Source organism: Physeter macrocephalus, chromosome 18 (assembly GCF_002837175.3).
Source record: "Physeter macrocephalus isolate SW-GA chromosome 18, ASM283717v5, whole genome shotgun sequence".
NCBI classification, from domain to species: domain Eukaryota; kingdom Metazoa; phylum Chordata; class Mammalia; order Artiodactyla; family Physeteridae; genus Physeter; species Physeter macrocephalus.
The window spans coordinates 44,588,118-44,603,636 of NC_041231.1; the positions used below are offsets into that span (position 1 = coordinate 44,588,118).

General features: G+C 58.3%; 2 protein-coding genes across 4 annotated transcripts in view; both read right to left on the reverse strand.

Annotated features, from left to right (window-relative positions):
* Nucleotides 1-4,022: 4,022 nt before the first annotated feature.
* Nucleotides 4,023-5,884, reverse strand: LOC102977611 (death domain-containing membrane protein NRADD-like). The gene is given in 4 exon segments (XM_024123963.3): nt 4,023-4,442; nt 4,444-4,649; nt 4,752-4,894; nt 5,019-5,884. Coding segments are annotated over 4 exon segments (702 nt in total). The 5' UTR covers nt 5,258-5,884; the 3' UTR covers nt 4,023-4,328.
* An 804-nt stretch (nt 5,885-6,688) lies between these two features.
* Nucleotides 6,689-15,519, reverse strand: part of NBEAL2 (neurobeachin like 2) — a 31,514-nt gene continuing 22,683 nt past the window's right edge. For 2 of the 3 annotated variants that reach the window (XM_055079609.1, XM_028479178.2), the window contains 24 exons: nt 15,071-15,427; nt 14,834-14,983; nt 14,528-14,685; nt 14,252-14,376; nt 14,029-14,164; nt 13,393-13,553; nt 12,978-13,294; nt 12,782-12,877; nt 12,350-12,474; nt 12,125-12,265; nt 11,827-11,957; nt 11,601-11,710; nt 11,393-11,510; nt 11,188-11,285; nt 11,001-11,117; nt 10,343-10,432; nt 10,147-10,256; nt 9,806-9,978; nt 9,597-9,691; nt 9,227-9,343; nt 8,971-9,129; nt 8,746-8,894; nt 8,268-8,403; nt 7,946-8,189 (listed from right to left, as the gene is read on the reverse strand). In XM_055079609.1, the coding sequence (XP_054935584.1) occupies nt 8,088-8,189; nt 8,268-8,403; nt 8,746-8,894; nt 8,971-9,129; nt 9,227-9,343; nt 9,597-9,691; nt 9,806-9,978; nt 10,147-10,256; nt 10,343-10,432; nt 11,001-11,117; nt 11,188-11,285; nt 11,393-11,510; nt 11,601-11,710; nt 11,827-11,957; nt 12,125-12,265; nt 12,350-12,474; nt 12,782-12,877; nt 12,978-13,294; nt 13,393-13,553; nt 14,029-14,164; nt 14,252-14,376; nt 14,528-14,685; nt 14,834-14,983; nt 15,071-15,427 (3,471 nt within the window). In that variant the 3' untranslated portion in view covers nt 7,946-8,087. Of the gene's footprint in view, nt 6,750-7,284; nt 8,190-8,267; nt 8,404-8,745; nt 8,895-8,970; nt 9,130-9,226; nt 9,344-9,596; nt 9,692-9,805; nt 9,979-10,146; nt 10,257-10,342; nt 10,433-11,000; nt 11,118-11,187; nt 11,286-11,392; nt 11,511-11,600; nt 11,711-11,826; nt 11,958-12,124; nt 12,266-12,349; nt 12,475-12,781; nt 12,878-12,977; nt 13,295-13,392; nt 13,554-14,028; nt 14,165-14,251; nt 14,377-14,527; nt 14,686-14,833; nt 14,984-15,070; nt 15,428-15,519 lie in introns of those variants that run through there. The other variant, XR_008615690.1, reaches the window with a different exon arrangement.

Genomic DNA, 15,519 nt, shown 5'->3' on the forward strand with positions numbered 1-15,519 from the left:
TACCATGTGATCACAAGGCAGACTCAGTGGGATCCTCCTACTTGGGAAAGCCCAGAAGATGATGCCAGCCTTGAGCATGAAGCTGAGATGGACCTGGGAACCCCAACATATGATGAAAATCCCATGAAGACCTCAAAAAAGCCTAAGACAGCAGAAGCAGACACCTCCAGTGAGCTGGCTAAGAAAAGCAAAGAAGTATTCAAAAAAGAGATGTCCCAGTTCATTGTCCAGTGCCTGAACCCTTACCGGAAACCTGACTGCAAAGTGGGAAGAATTACCACAACTGAAGATTTCAAACACCTAGCTCGCAAGCTGACTCACGGCGTTATGAATAAGGAGCTGAAGTACTGTAAGAACCCCGAGGACCTGGAGTGCAATGAGAATGTGAAACATAAAACGAAGGAGTACATTAAGAAGTACATGCAGAAGTTTGGGGCTGTTTACAAACAGCCTAATTTTGTCCTCTTTGTTTACAAAGAGGACACTGAATTAGAGTGACCTTCAGGGCCAGGGTGGGAGGACGGGCAAGCTGGTAGGAGAGACTCTGGGGAGAAGAAATCCTGTGGGCCCTCTCCCCACCCCACTATCAGGGCTGTGCTACTGATGACACATCACCCTGGGGAATTCAGACCTGCAGATTTCAACTGAAAGCCACAAAAATGAGCTCCATCTACAACAAGTGGTCCCTGGTTGTGAGCTGTTGGTAGAGGCCATCTGAGGCAAGGGTTTAGGCCCTTGAGACCTTCCCTTCTGAGACCCTGGCCAGGCCTGACCCCACTCTCAAGCCTGGGTCTCCTCCTTGGCGGTGCTGTCAGCGCACAGACTCATGCGCATCCCCACCCACGACCCCTTACCCTGACGATCTGTATTATATTTTAATGTATATGTGAATATATTGAAAATAATTTGTTTTTTCCTGGTTTTTGGTTTTTGTTTTGCTTTTAAGCCTCTATGTGCTAGGATCACAGAAGACTTTGTAAGGATGGTTTAAGTTCTCCTGCAAGGTTTAATTTGTTATCATGTAAATATTCCAGAGCAGGCTGCCTTGTGGTTTCGGCCAGCCTTGTGCTATGTTGATAAGATTGATTTACGGCTTAAAATCACTTTACTTTATCCAATTTTTACTGAACTTTTTATGTAAAAAATAAAATCAATTAAAGAACTTGGCATGTGTGTTCCCTAAAAGCTAGTCAAGCATGTTTGTATATAGTGTTGGCACTGAGAGAGAAAAGAGGTGGTGGCCATAGGTGTGTGAAGTCCAAAATTAATCCTTGAGATTGGAGTTTATCCCAGGTCTTCCCCACAGGTCCCACTGTGACTGAGGTAGGCATCTTACACATGCATTCCTGAGCAAAGGAAGTGGACCCGCGACCTCTCTGGTGCTGGGCTTCTTTACTTTGGTTAATAAGCCAGTCAAGAGAAAGGCACTTGTTTTCCCTTTTGTACCTTTTGGCTGGTGAAAGGGAATGAACCTCTTCCCTCCAGAGACTTGAGTTCCCAGAGCCCATAGGAGTGCTCATTTGATGTTTGGGTTCCCTGACTCCCCACCATGCCTCCTGACACTGGGCTTGGATCTTGGAGTACCTCGACAAAGGGGTACAGTGCTCAGGTAATGAGAGCAGACATCTTCTGGAGGACACAGCTCAGTGGAGACACACCCCATCCTTGATGGACCAGTTGTCTGGGCAGTGAGAAGGGCCAAAGGTTTCAGGCTAGCCTGGGGCCCAGCCCATCTTTGCAGAGACTGGTACCATCTCTTCCTCACCAGGGTGATTTTGCTCATTGCAGCAATGCCCTTGGGGAAGAGGCTGTGGCCCGCCAGATATTGGGTGGGGTGGGCAGCAGTTGGCACAGTCACTGCCTGCTGGGCACTTAGAGCTCAGGTTGTGCTCCTTTGATCCTCACAACCTGGAGGCACAGGAATTGGCACTGTTCGGATGAGGAGACTAAGGTTCAGAGAGGCTCAGTAACTCATCTCATATCCTTGTATTAAAGAAATTGTGAAGAGAGGAGAAAAACACCTATTTCAAAGACATATCATTAGACATGCTATTTAACAATGTAGCCAAAGTATTTTCCCATGGTACTGCAGCCTTAAACTGTTTAACTCAAGCACATTATTATATCAAATTGAGGGACCCTAATTTAACCCCCTTAACATTTTATTTTTAAACATTTGAAATGTTGATAGCACATATTTTTATTTTTATTTTTAGGCTGTGTTGGGTCTTTGTTGCTGCGCGCGGGCTTTCTCTAGTGGCGAGCAGGGACTACTCTGTTACAGTGCGCGGGCGTCTCACTGCGGTGGCTTCTCTTGTTGCGGAGCACGGGCTCTAGGCGTGCAGGCTCAGTAGTTGTCACTCGCAGGCTCTAGAGCACAGGCTCAAGAGTTGTGGCACATGGGCTTAGTTGCTCTGCGGCATGTGGGATCTTCCGGACCAGGGCTCAAACCTGTGTCCCCTGCATTGGCAGGCGGATTCTTAACCACTGCGCCACCAGGGAAGTCCCTCCCCTTAACAGTAAAGAAAATGTTTCAACTAATGTGCTTGAGCACATTAAAAGAAAGTGTTTCTCTTTTGGGTAGGTCTCCCATGCAGAGGTGCAGCCACATGCACTGCTGCTGGCAACCAAGTCAAACTCACTCATGGTTTTCCCTGAGGGTCTGGGTTTCAGATTTTCCAAGGAAATCTAGGTAGCCTTTCACTAAAGGGTGGTGACCAGAGAGCTGTCAAGTTTCAGAAAGGACCTCTTTGCAGAGGAATTCTCAGTTATTTTACCTCCTCTGGAGTTTGCGAGGGGAAGATCTTGAAACACACACCCCTTGAAACCTTTAGGCTCAGATCCCCTCAGTGGTGAAGAGAGTTACTGGCTGATCCAGGACCTGTTCATTCCTCTCAATGCAGGATTTCACCCTCATTGCTGATCTAATCCTTGATAGCCCTCTGGCCAACTCCCTGCCAAAGTAGGTGTGATGTCTCCAGTGCTTTGGCCTGTTTATAGCTGACCAAACACCAAGCTTTTCCTGCTTTCATCTCTGGATCATGGTGGCTCCAAACCTGCCCTGATTTTAAGTATAAGATTTACAGGGTTAAGCAGCCCTGGTAAACTCTTGAGGCATAGGAATAGCAGCAGTCTGATGAGTTTGGTACTCACAGAACAGCCAATGCAGGTCACATCTCAGCTAGGGGACAGGCTCTGGCCCGGGCCCCTGGATCATGACTGGACCCAGGTCTCCTGAGTTTAGGTGACTGTGCTTCTTAAGTGCCCTGATCCTGATGGCTACCAGGATGGCAGCCATTGTTTCTTCCTAGGCAGGGCCTGTCTGCTGTAGCAACCCCCTCCAAAGGCACAGTAACTGACCTGCCTGCTCCTCCATTGAGGGTGGGCATATGCGAGAGGTGCAGGTGGTCTGGCTGCAGATGCCCTGTCCTCAACAGCCCCTCAGGTAGGTGGGATGACCTGCCTGTCCGTGGCTTGTGTGGAAGCATGTTTGGGCCTCCCTCTTCCGAGTCTGGAGTATGGGTCTTGAAAGAACACTTTCTTCTTTTTCCTCACCTAGAGATGACCTGAGGCCCTTGGTAACTAGCTTCCCAGGACCAGTTCAGAGGCAGTTCACTTTGCTTCTGAACTGCCTCTTGCTTTTTGCCTAGGGGTGGGGCAGGCTTCCAGCCCTTGAGGCTAGTCACAGCACAAGTCAGGAAAATGGCCTCAAACCCAAGGCCTGAGAGTCTCGGTGGGAGGCTTCTGAATGTGCCAGTCTGTTTATTGTTCTCCAGCTAAGGAAGCTGAAGTTCAAAAAGGTAAAATGCTTCCTAACACAGTTCAGCCAGTGAATGGCAGATGCAGGATGTGAACTACATACACTCTGTCCCCAGAGCGGACACATCTTCTGCGGGCACACACTGCCTGCCAACTCAGGGGCTCCTCCCACCTTCTAGGGATTCCATCCTTTTTCTGGGCCTCTGCCACATAGCTACCCAACTGTCTCACAGGCCCACGGAACCAGACAGAGCCAGGACAGTAGTCCAAAGTTGCCTTTAGTATGGGATACAAAAAGAAAAAACAGTTGAGGCTAAGTAAGGAGAGGTGGAGTGGGGATCAGGAGGGCAGGACTGCTCCTCACGATCAACCCCTCCCCCCAATATCCTGGTCCCTGTCCTGGAGGAACGTAGGGCGAGGGGAGGTGAGTGGTGCCTGGATCTTCCGTGTCCCCCCAGAACAGCAGGCCGAGGTCACCAATGCCAGGAAGCCCGTGAAAGGGAAGGTGTATGAGCTGGGGGTGGTGGGAGCACCACAGCAGTTTCCCTGAGAGGCCAGGCTGTGGAGCATCACACCATGGAGCAGTCCTCAACCAGTGGGCCCAGGGCCTGGACCACATCTTCACGGCCCAGGACAGCCAGCGCATCTGCTAGCACCCTGCGGGTGGCACCACTGCCTTCTTGGGACTGCCCAGTACCTCAGCAGGGTGTAGGCTGGCACCTGGCTCTGAGCCATGGTCTCCACTGCCTCAGCCTGGTAGCCCAGGTGGCCCGCTAGGCCCCGCCAGCCTTTGTCAGGTTCACCCGACGCCTCCAGGAGCTGTTCCACTTCCTCCTGCTGCTGCCGAGGGAGATGGAGGTAAAGCCAGCAGCCAAGTTCAGGATGTGGCCCTGGGATGGGAGACATGAGGGACACGTGAGGGTTAGGCAGGCTTTGTGGTGGGGCAGAGCTAGGTAGGTCTGAAGGACTACAGTTTGGGGAAAGGGGCTCACCCTGGCTGGGGACACAGGGCTCCAGGCTGCTAGGAGAGTCCCGGAAGACACTGCTCTCCCCATGCATCTGGTCCCTGTTGAAGGCCCTCAGCTCTGCAGTCCGAGCTTTGGCCAGCTGCTGTCTTTGTTTACGTGAGCACCAGCTGTGGGGAGCAGGGGGAACCTGCCAGCCTGTGCTCCAGCCTTCACGGAGACAGAGAGGGAGCTGGTTGGGAGCCCAGACGGGGAGGGAGGTTACCAGAGGGCAATGCCCAGACCACACCTAACCACTTGAAGGCCACGTAGGCAAGCAGACCGAGGACCACGGAGGCCAGGAGGGCACAGTAGACAGGGATATTGCTGCCCGAGGCCCCTGGAGGCTCAGGGGGGAATGGGGAGGAGGTACCGGGGGCCAGGGCTCCCCCTGCCCCTACCCACACCCCTTCCCTGTCCCTGTCCTGCTCCCTCCGGGACTTACCTGTGGAGGAAAGGACAGACAAGGTCAGGGGCAAGGAGGCAGCAGACATAGACTTTGCTGCTAGAAAGACTGGAAATCATAGTCCCTACTGTGTAGAGTCAGAAGTTCATACCGTGGCGTCAAAAGCTGACTGGTTCGTTCCCCACCCTCATCTCCCACAGACTCCCCTTGGCTCGCCACGCTTGGATACCTAGCCCTTCCTGGATGTACCTTCTCCGGGCTTCCAGACGTCTGCTCTTGCGGGTCTACCTTTGCCATCTGACAAACTGGCAGGAAATCTCCTACTCTGGGAAGTCTCTCCTGATCTCTCCCAGGCTCCCTTTTCTGGCTCCTGGTGCATCTCCTCTGCCTACTATGGCACTAAAGTGTGTCCCGTTTCCCCCACCAACTCTGGACTGTGAGAGCACACTGATTCATTGTGGTCCCTGTGGGAGCCTCTGTGCACAGAAGACCTTGTAGATTTTTGCAAAATAAAACTGACCCGGAAGGCAAGTAAATGCTGCTGCTAACTTCTGCCTGCAGGCCAGTTATCCCCACAATCCAGTGCAGGAAGGGCACAAGGAACAGGGACTCCAGAGCCTGTGACTGGACTTGTGTGTGGCCTGCAAGGCCAGGGGCCCATGGATACCTCTCATCCTACCCTCTCAGTGTCCAAAATCTGGATGAAGAAGTACTTACCCACATGGACCACGCCTTCCCTGTGGCTGGAGTTGTGAAGCATGGTCCTGCCAGCTAGCAGTGCCCCCAGTGCCTGCATCTCTTAGAGAAGGGCTTGGAATGTCATGGGCAGCACTCAGAAAAAGGAGCTGGGAGACTTCTCTGAGTCCAGAAGGGGCTGTGTATAGGGACATGGGGGAAATTCCTCAAGACTGAAGTCTGGAGTCCCTTGGGGTAGTCTGTCCCCCTTTCCTGGCTCACTTCATCCTGATTCATTCCAGGGCTGGGTACCTCCCCCCCAATCTCCCCCCCAGTCTCCCCAGTCACCATTCTGGACCAGTTTCCTCCAGTGTCAAATGGAATGGAAGTGATATTGCTGGCTCCAGCTGGCCAAAGCTGCAGGAGACCATATTGCAGCTCTGGATGGAAAAGGGCACACTGGAAACCACCCTGTCTCAAAGACCATGGCAAACCCCTGGTCTGAGTCCAGGTATGGCACAGGGAGACTCCCATCCCTATCTAAGCCAGAGCCAGGTAGAGACTTACTGGCTGGTAGGAGGCTTTCCAGAGTTCTCAGCAAGAGCATAGTCCCTGGAGTGTCTAAGTTCCCACTCCTGCCTCTAGGGTCAGTGTCCAGCCCTCACCTCCTGCTCAGGGGCTGGACAGGAGGGTTCCTTCGTGGGTTCAGCAAGGGCAGACGGCATGTAGGCCCAGAGGCCCCCCTGGTCCTTTCTCATCTGGGAATTTGGAGAGGGCCTGGAGGCCAGAAACCTGAAGAACACTCAATCCAGGACCCATCTGTACTTACAAAGCTGATCCTGCTGGGACCTACCTCCTGAGGCCTGGGGAAGAGACCCTGGTCTGGGCAGAGGAAGGGATTTTGCCTGGAAAAGGGATAGAGATGAGACCTGGGGGAAGGTCCTCCAATTCCCCCCACATCCACATCCGACCTGGTCCAACCCAGGCACTCCAAACTCACTTCCCTCCACAAGACCAGAGGCCCATGTGTATGGCAAAGCACACAGTCAGCAAGTGGGTCTGGCACTGAGGCTGTGGTGACCCTTGCCACCTGAAAGATGTGTATGTACATTTGTGTCACTTACCACATAAGGGGCCCTTTCTGGATCCGGGTTGGCGGGTGAGCTTGTGACTAACGCTCGCAGAGACAGCCAAGCCTTGTGCCCGACCCACCCCGAGCTGTGGGACCGGAGCCTCTACCAACTCCCACACACACCCATCTCGAGGCCCACAGAATATGCACACACGCCCACACTACCCCGACTTCCCACAGGCAATCCAACCCAGAAGCCGGCACCACAACCGCACAGGATTTCGGGTCTAGAAGTGGGGGGCAGAGAGGCAGTCTCGGCTCCCTCCGTCCAGAAAGACCCGAAGCTCTGTCCCCAACCCACTTCTGACCTGTGGGGCCCGACCCTCCGCGGGTCCCAGGATCTGCTCAGCCGGGCTGGACGGGGCCTCCGGGCCTTGGGCCGGCCGGGAAGACGGAGCGGAGTCCCTGGGGATACCAGGTTCTTACCCGCCTGAGACTAAAGCTGCGGCGCGGACAGGAGGAGGGCTGGACACCGAGTGGGCGGAGCCGCCCACGGTCTTGCCCCGCCCGGCCCCGGAACGCGCACACGCGCGTGGAGGTGAGCCAGAAGGGGGGCTGCGTGCAGCTGCCAGAGAAACTGCGGCCGGGGCCCCTAGGGACAGGGGCGGTGTGGTTGGGGAGGGGACGGGTCGCCGCAGGTGCTCATGGACCAGGGGGACGCTAGCCCGGGACTGTGGCCAGGGCGGGTTGAGACGCCGCGCGTGTACACATGCTTGGAGGCGGAACAGCTACAAAACTAGTCCAGGTTTATTGCTGAGATACGAGAGCGGGGGGCCGCCCTTAGGATTAAGGCCACGGCCCGGCCCCCGTGCTCTGCCGGGACGGGGGCTTGGGAACCTGGACTCCCCACCCCAGGCTGTGCAAAAAGTGCTGTGCGGCTGCTAAGGCCAGCGCTGGGACTCCGGGGCGGCCCCTCTGCCGGCGAGGGGCGGGACTTCCTGGAGTGACATCGCCCACCAATCCCTGAGCTGGGCAGAGGTGGGGCCCCGCCCACCCCCTGCCAGAGTGTGGGCGGGACGTCGCCCTCTCCTTGGACTCCTGGGCGGGGGCCCTCCCGCGGCGAAGCCCGCTGGGGGCGGAGCTGTGCGGCGGGGCGGGGCAGGGCAGGCTGTCAGCGTGCCTCTCCAGGGTTGTACTCTGTCTCCCCAGAGGACACCTGGGAGATGCGCCGGGAGGACCGCCACAGCTTCCGCGCAAACTGGCTGCTGCGCACCTGGTAGGAGCAGGCTGGGGTCAGCCAGGACCGTCGCTTCCCCACCCCGTTCGAGGCCCTCCCTGCCCTCATACTCACCTCAGAGGGCTGCCCTGCGCCCACCACGATAAGCTTGCCGTCTTCCAGACCCACGAGCACGTGGCTGCGCTCCTTGGTCACAGCCACGCTGCGGATGGGCACCTTCATGGGCAGGGGAGGCGCGGCCGGCAGCAGTCTGGAGGGAGGGAGGGGATATATATATACAAACTCGCAACTACAAGGAAGCTTTGATCCAGCAGATAAATGTCTCTCCATTCTCCCATCTACCTCCCAGTCCTCATTTGAAGGATGACTCGATTAAAATCCTGACACAGAATGGGACCTCCCACAAGTGTGTGGCTAAGGGAGGCCCAGGGCAAGATCTCCCCATTGGGGGATGGGAGGACAGGTGAGAGGCCTTGAAGAATGTGTCCACAGACATGTAAAGGGGATGTGGGTCCATGGGGGCACCTCCTAGTGTCCTCTGCCAATGACCACCACCCTGAAGGATCACAAACCCATAAACAGTGGGGCTCACTTGTTTAAATGGAGGATGTGCAGGGCACACTGGGCTGTGCCCAGCAGAACAAAGTCCTCCGTCACCGCGAGGGCTGTGGGCTGCTCTACCAAGGGCAGTGAAGCCCGCAACCTCCCATTCACCGAGTACAGGTGCAAGGAGTAGGTGACCTGCAGGAAGTAGGAGGTGTCAGCAAGGACAGAATCCCAGCCACCCCTATCTTGGCTGGGCACCCCTTTCCTGTACCTGGGCCCCCAGATGCTCCCGCGCTGAGCTCTGCAACAGGATCTGGCCCTCAGACCCCAGCGCCAGGTGGGACACAGGTCCAGGCAACGTGGCTCCTGGGGGCCTTAGTGCGGCCACAAACTGGCCACGGCGTACAGTGTGGATGATCACAGTTCCATCCTGCAGGAAGGCAGCTTAGGGTTGCTAGGCAGGGGTGTGTGAGCTCCAGGGGCAGTGCCCAGCAAACAGCCTCCCCTGGACACAGGCATACACACACCTCGGATCCAGACACCGCCATGTCAAGTTCAGTGCTGATGGCCACACAGCTCACTGCAGCCTCATGCCCGTATAGGACCTGCACAGGCTTTGATGCCAGCCCCACCGAGAGACCACCCTGTGGGGAACACCAGAGCTGGCTCAGGACTGGGGCCTCCCACTACCTTGGCCCCTGAGTGAGAAGGCTAAAGCTCAGAAAAGTGAAGGTCTTATCCAAAGCCGGAGAGCTGGAGGGCTGTGGAGCCCCAGACTTGCTCATGGTAGCAGAGGGAAGGAGAAGAGAGCAGGGCAGGACTGGAGAGGCCCACTGAGGGGCAGATGGACTGCAGATCTGGACTATGGGGGACCCGGAGCGCTGCCACCCAGCATACCTGCTGCAGGAGCCGCCACACCATGCACGTGGTGTCCCGGGAGCCTGAGATGAGGTAGATGCCACAGGTGTCCAGTGCAAGGCAGGTTACTACATCTGAATGGAGAGGGGAGGGGAGGGTACCAGCAAAACAGAGTGGTTACCCCCTCCCTGGCCAGCCTTGGAACCCTACTCCCACCTGCACACCCCGAGCTCCAAGACTGCACATACCGAGGTGGCAGCTGAGCTGCTTCAACAGCTTGCCCCGGGGTAGTGCAGTCACCCGCAGGCTGCCATCCCAATGGCCACCACTGAACACCAGCTTTCCGTCTGGGGCTGCTGCCAGGGCCTGCCCACTCACGCCACCGCCTGGCACCCAAGGCCCACTCAGCAGTCGCTGCATCCTGACCCAGTGAGGAGGACCACAGGTAAGGCCAGGCCACACAGGAGAACCCAGGCCCTCAGAAATCTTGGCCAGAGCCTGCAGCTGGCCCTCATTCTGTTTGGGTGGGGAGATGACTTGGGGTGCAGGGTATTTAGAGCCCACCCCTGCCCACAGCCCTCTGTCTTACTTGGGGTTGCCCACGGTGGGGTCTTTGCTGAAGCTGAAGTAATTGCTTATGTTACGGTCATAGGGCAACCAGCTGTGGGTGCCCAGCAGCCCATTGGCACTCACGGTCACCTGCGGGCAGGAGGGGACAGAGGTGGGTTTGGGGCAGAGTCAGAAAGGGGATGGAGCTGAGATGGGGCCCGGCCCAGTGCACTTACCAACAGGTCTGCAGAGCCCTGGGTGATGAAGGAGTGGGGCTGCCGGTGGGGAACCAGGGCCAGCACTAGGGGCACGCCATCACTGATGACCTGCAGGGGGCAGAGCAAGGCTACACTACCTGCTCCCTGGAACACCACTCAGTCCCTGGCCCTCAGCCCCCAGGGGTCACAGGCTAGGCATCATACAGACAGAGGTCCCTCAGAGATACAGGCATCAGAGACCAGTGTGCCTTCAGGGCATCTCAGAAAGTGAGTGAGAAACCAGATGGATAAGGAAGATCCTTTCAGGGTGTCAAGCTTGGTTTCAACTGTGGTCATCCCAACCCATTACTCCACGGCTCTGAGCCTGCTAGCAGGAGGAGAGAAGAGCCTAAACACGTCAGACTTGGGGGCATTCTGGGATGCAGACAGGAAGGTGAGGGAGAGGATCTAAGGCCGGACTCCCTCCTTCTGGTCTCCCTCAGGATGGTCAGGTGAGTCAACACCTTGTCCTGACTCTTCCTCACTCCCATCTCCTCTGACGTTTACGTCCTTTTCTAAGATGTCTTAGCATCAGTGACCTTGATTTAGGTTTTCCATCTGCCCCAAGAGATTGGTAAGGACAGTGGGATTAAACGAATTTCACCAAGTAGGAAGTCGAGACCCTGCCTCCTCTCACCTCTGCGAAGAAGGCCTTGAGCTGGTCCAGGTGCTGGAAGACACTAGGTGAGTTAGTGTCCAGACGTGCAAGGCGTTGGGCTGCTTCCTCAGCTGAAAGCCGAGCCGGATGTGGCTCCTGTGGGCAAGTGGCTGATCAGCACTGTGGCCAGGGCATCCCTGACCACTGTCTTCCAAGCTGGCCTTACCTTCAGCAGCTGACAGGGAGTCTGCCCGAAGTTGCTGATAATGCCCTCCAGAGCCTTCCGTTCCCGCTCATCTGCCACCTGGTCCAGGTCCACGGCCCCTGAGCATCAGACAGGAAGGGCAGGGCAGTCAGGACTCCCTCTGTGCCCACCGCATTCACCCCTCGTCTGTGCCCCGGCTCCCACTTGAGTCCAGGACACTGCTCACCCTCATAGGTGCAATAATAGAAGACGTTGAGGGCCTCCTCTGCAGCTGGCCCCCGCTGCTTGTAACCAAAGATGAGGTCGATCCACTCGTGCAGGTGGGCGGACACATATTCTGACTCCTGGGGGCGGGGAGGAGGCAGTCAGTCCAGCAACGGCTGACCCCCGCCACCAACCCTGGCTGCCCGCCTGTCTGCGTGTGCTCATCTCACCAGAGCCCGGCGGTGCTGCTGGATGAAGTCCTCAGGAGAGCTGGCCCATGGGGGCAGCACCACGTCGCCTACCTTCTCGTTGGTCAGCTGCAGGCAGCCCAGGTCAAAGCCTGGCACAGAAGACTGGGTCAGCTGTCTCTCTGCGCCATCTTCACCTGCTCCCTGGCCACCGCCCCCAACCCGAGCTCTCCATCCCCACACCTCCCGCCCCCACGCCAGCTCCTACCGTTCTGGTTCTCCAGGAAATCAGGGAAGTAGAAGAACTCTGGGATGAGCTCCTTCACGTCGGCTGGGCTCTCCAGGCGGGCCTGCCAGGCTGCTGCCACGGAGTGGAACTGCCGGTCAGAGCAGTCAAAGCTGGGGAGGGGCACGGGCCAAAGTGAGGTGGAGAGAAGGGAGACAGCGGGGGAGAAGGTGTGGCCACAGGAAAGCAGGGAGCCAGAGGGTCCAGGATGCCTGGAAGACCCACTTCTTCCCTTCATCCACCCTGCCCTGCCCTGCACCATCTGCCTGCCCCTCCGCACCGGCCACTCTGCAGCTGGACGTGCAAGGAGGTGAAGGGTTCCACGCGGATGAGGTAGTGCATCACACCTGCTGCGTTGGAATAGTGGGTGCCATAGTGGAATTTGTCAATGGTGCCCGCTGGGTCCTCGAAGCTCTCATACCTAGAGCCATAGTTGGGGGGAGTCAGCAGAAGCCCTCCTCTTGTCCATCCCAACCCCCGAGCCCAGCCTCGCTCAGGCACTCACTTCTCTCTCACAAGCTGGGCATGCTTGGGATTCACCACACCAATGGGCTTGGACAGGTCCCGGAAGACGACTGGGTTGCTGAGGTCCAACGTTGGGGACACATAGTCCTGTAGGACCCAGGGGAACTGGCCGCCCACCCGGGCAGGAGCTGCATGAGGGTCCTGATGGCCTGCTTGCCCTGCCCTCACCCTCACCCTCACCCTCAAGAAGACGGGTGGAGCCCACAGGTGGGGACGCACCACATGGAGTGGCTGCAGGGGAGCAGGAGGGACTGTCTGGGACAGGATTCCCTTCGGGGAGAACAGAGGCCAGGCCTCAGACAGCAGCCGCCCAGGACCAAGCTCAGGGCTCGGCCCACCATCAGTACCCACACTTGGGTGAACCAGGACTGGCAGACCAGAGGAGTGGGGGAGGTGGGGAGCAGGCCCTCACCACAGGGTACTGAGACAAGTCATTGTAGGTCCGCCCCGCAATGGTGTTGAGTTGCATCAGGTACTCGAAGTTGGAGATCTCACGCTGTACCCATTTCTGGGGGGCAGAGGCAAGAGATGAGCCAGCTGGGCTGCCAGCCCTCTTCCCAACCGCAGGGCCCTGACCTCACCCGATCCTCACACTCCAGGGCTCTCACCTGGGTAAGGCCTGAGGCACGCAGCATCTCCTGAGGGGAGCGGCTGCTCAGGTAGCCTTGGGTAGGGGGTCGCAGGCGCAGGAGCCACGAGTACACCTGGTTCCGTACCTGGGTGTGGGGCGGGATGGGGCAGGGTTGGGGCCTGGGGGCCTGGCACGGAGATGAGGCCGTGGCCCCACCCATCTTGCAGGGGAAGTTGAGGAAGTAGTTGGCCTGATCAATGAAGAAGAGCTCAAGCGCCGAACGGCGCAGGTTGAAACGCCGCAGGTGGACCTCGCGGAGCTGGGCCAGTGGGCGCCGGAAGTCATGGCCGATGCCTGTGGGGACGGACAGCGAGTGCAGGAGTCACTCGCCCCGGCCCCACCGGACCCCAGCCATCCCTGCCGTCCCTCCGTCCCGTTCCATCAGAACACACCCTCCTCGGTTTCCACACGCTCAGCGCTGCCGTCGTAGAAATACACGTGCTGTGTGGTGACCTCCAGCAGCCCTGGGACCACAGCCACCACTGTGACCAGCTGGCACTCAGCTGACAGCACCAGCTTCTCGTGCTGCTCATCCAGTTCTGCGGCCTCCAACCTGGGGGCCAGCACCCACTTTAGGCACCAGACTCTGGGATCCCCTTTCTGACAAGTCCAAGGACCACACTCTCGGAGTGCCACCAAGTCATGAGGTACACAGCTCATGACTCCCAGAGGAGGTGGAGCTACCCAGGGTCCACACTGACCACAGTCTCCGCCCCGAAACCGGGGCCTCTGAATGTCTTGCCAGGACACCAAGCCCCGTCCCCAGCTTCCCTCACTCAGCCCCTGCCTGCTCCCATGGGCCCCCATCCTAGTCTGGTTTGTGTTTCTCAGTCCTGCTCTGGGGTGCCGAGCCATGAAAGAGCAACTATCCATCCTGTTATAGCTGTGCCCAATACCCCCACCTGATTTTGGACCATCCCTTTCAGCAGGAGGGGAAACAGACTCCGGAGTCAATCCCACCGCCGGCCAGCACACACTGGAACAGACCCGTTGCCCCCATCAATCAGCTCTTTCCCAGCCCCACTCACGCGGTCTCCAGCGCAGCCAGCTCATCCTCACCCAGCTGATCTTCCTGCAGCTCCTCGGGTAGGCTGCTGACTTTGGCCTCTTTGGTCACTGCTAGAGGCAGGGAGGCCTCCTCTGTGGGTGTCACGGGGGCCTCACCTGCAATGGGCCCAAGGGTGCTCAGCCAGAGACAGACAAGACAGGGCGTACAAGGTTGGGTGGACCCAGCTCAGCACACCCTCTCACCCAGGTTGTCGCGTAGGGCACTGGCTTCCAGGTGAGGGTTGAAGTGATGGTTGGGCACCAGCTTCAGACGCATGCGCGAGTATGTCTCCGCACTGGAGAGCTTCCACCGGGGGGTGGGCGGGTCCCTACAGATATGTCCCCAGTGATGGTCACGGGCAGGCGGGCAGAAGGCTGTAGACCTCTGGATTCCTCCCAGGCTTTACCCCCAAAGGCACCCTCCCGGCTCCTCCCTCCCAAGCCCCACCCCACCCGGATTCCACCCCGAGCCCCGCCCACCTCAGGGCCCAGGCCCCACAGGGGCTAGAGAGCTGACGCCACAGCGCCCCCCAGTGCAGCAGGGCGGTCGAGTGCTGCGCTGCCTGCTGCTTCAGGGCCGCTGTGTACCGCAGCCCCTCCAAGCGCGCCCGCCGCTGCGCAGGTTCCAGCACCAGCTCCTGAGGAAGGGGGGAGGGGAGGGGGGAGGAACGGGTGAGTCCCGCTGGCTGCTTCACGTGCTGTCCCTGTTTCTCCACTCTGTCCCATCAGCCGTCCTCTGGGCCCACGTGTGGAGCAGCTCCCCGCCCCCCGCCTCGGGTCGCACACCTGGAAGGCCCGACGACCGCGTGCCCGCTCCCGCTGGCGCCGCTGCCCACTGCTCATGAGCATGTCGTAGCAGGCATTCCAGAAGCCTGACATGAGGTCGTGACTCTTAGCGTAGGTGTCCATTTCGAACTGCGACATGGTGGGCTGCACCTGGAGGATGGGACAGGGAGAGGAGACCGGTGCTCGATGTGGGTCCCCAGCTCCCACTTCTCTGCCCGTGCCCCCAGCTCCAGGCACCTGCTTGTCGATGAAGTGACGCCATTCGGGGGTGGCACAAAAGGCCTGGAAGTCCTCGAAGAAGGTGGGGCTGCCGTTGGTGGGAGGCAGGGAAGGCAGCCCCCACTGCAGCCCCAGTGGCCCGTAGGCACGGTTCAGCAGTGTGCGCACCAGCGGTACCAGCCATGAGCAGCGCTCTGCAGCAGCGGCTGCAGCTGGGCGCTCCCCGTCCCCGGTGGGGGTCTCTGAGGGTGGGGTGTTCAGCGCCCGCGCCAGCACCGCCTCCAGCTTGGAGAGCACATAGCAAGCCTCCTCCCGGCGCACGGGCACTGCAGTCTGCAGCAGTGCGTGCAGCTTCACATAGGCCTGGGCGTGCAGCTGTGGACCGAAGGGGTGGAGGTGTCACCAGCTACTCCCAGAGTTCCCTATATCCACCACACACCCTCTCCTCACACCCACCCTGTGCTCAC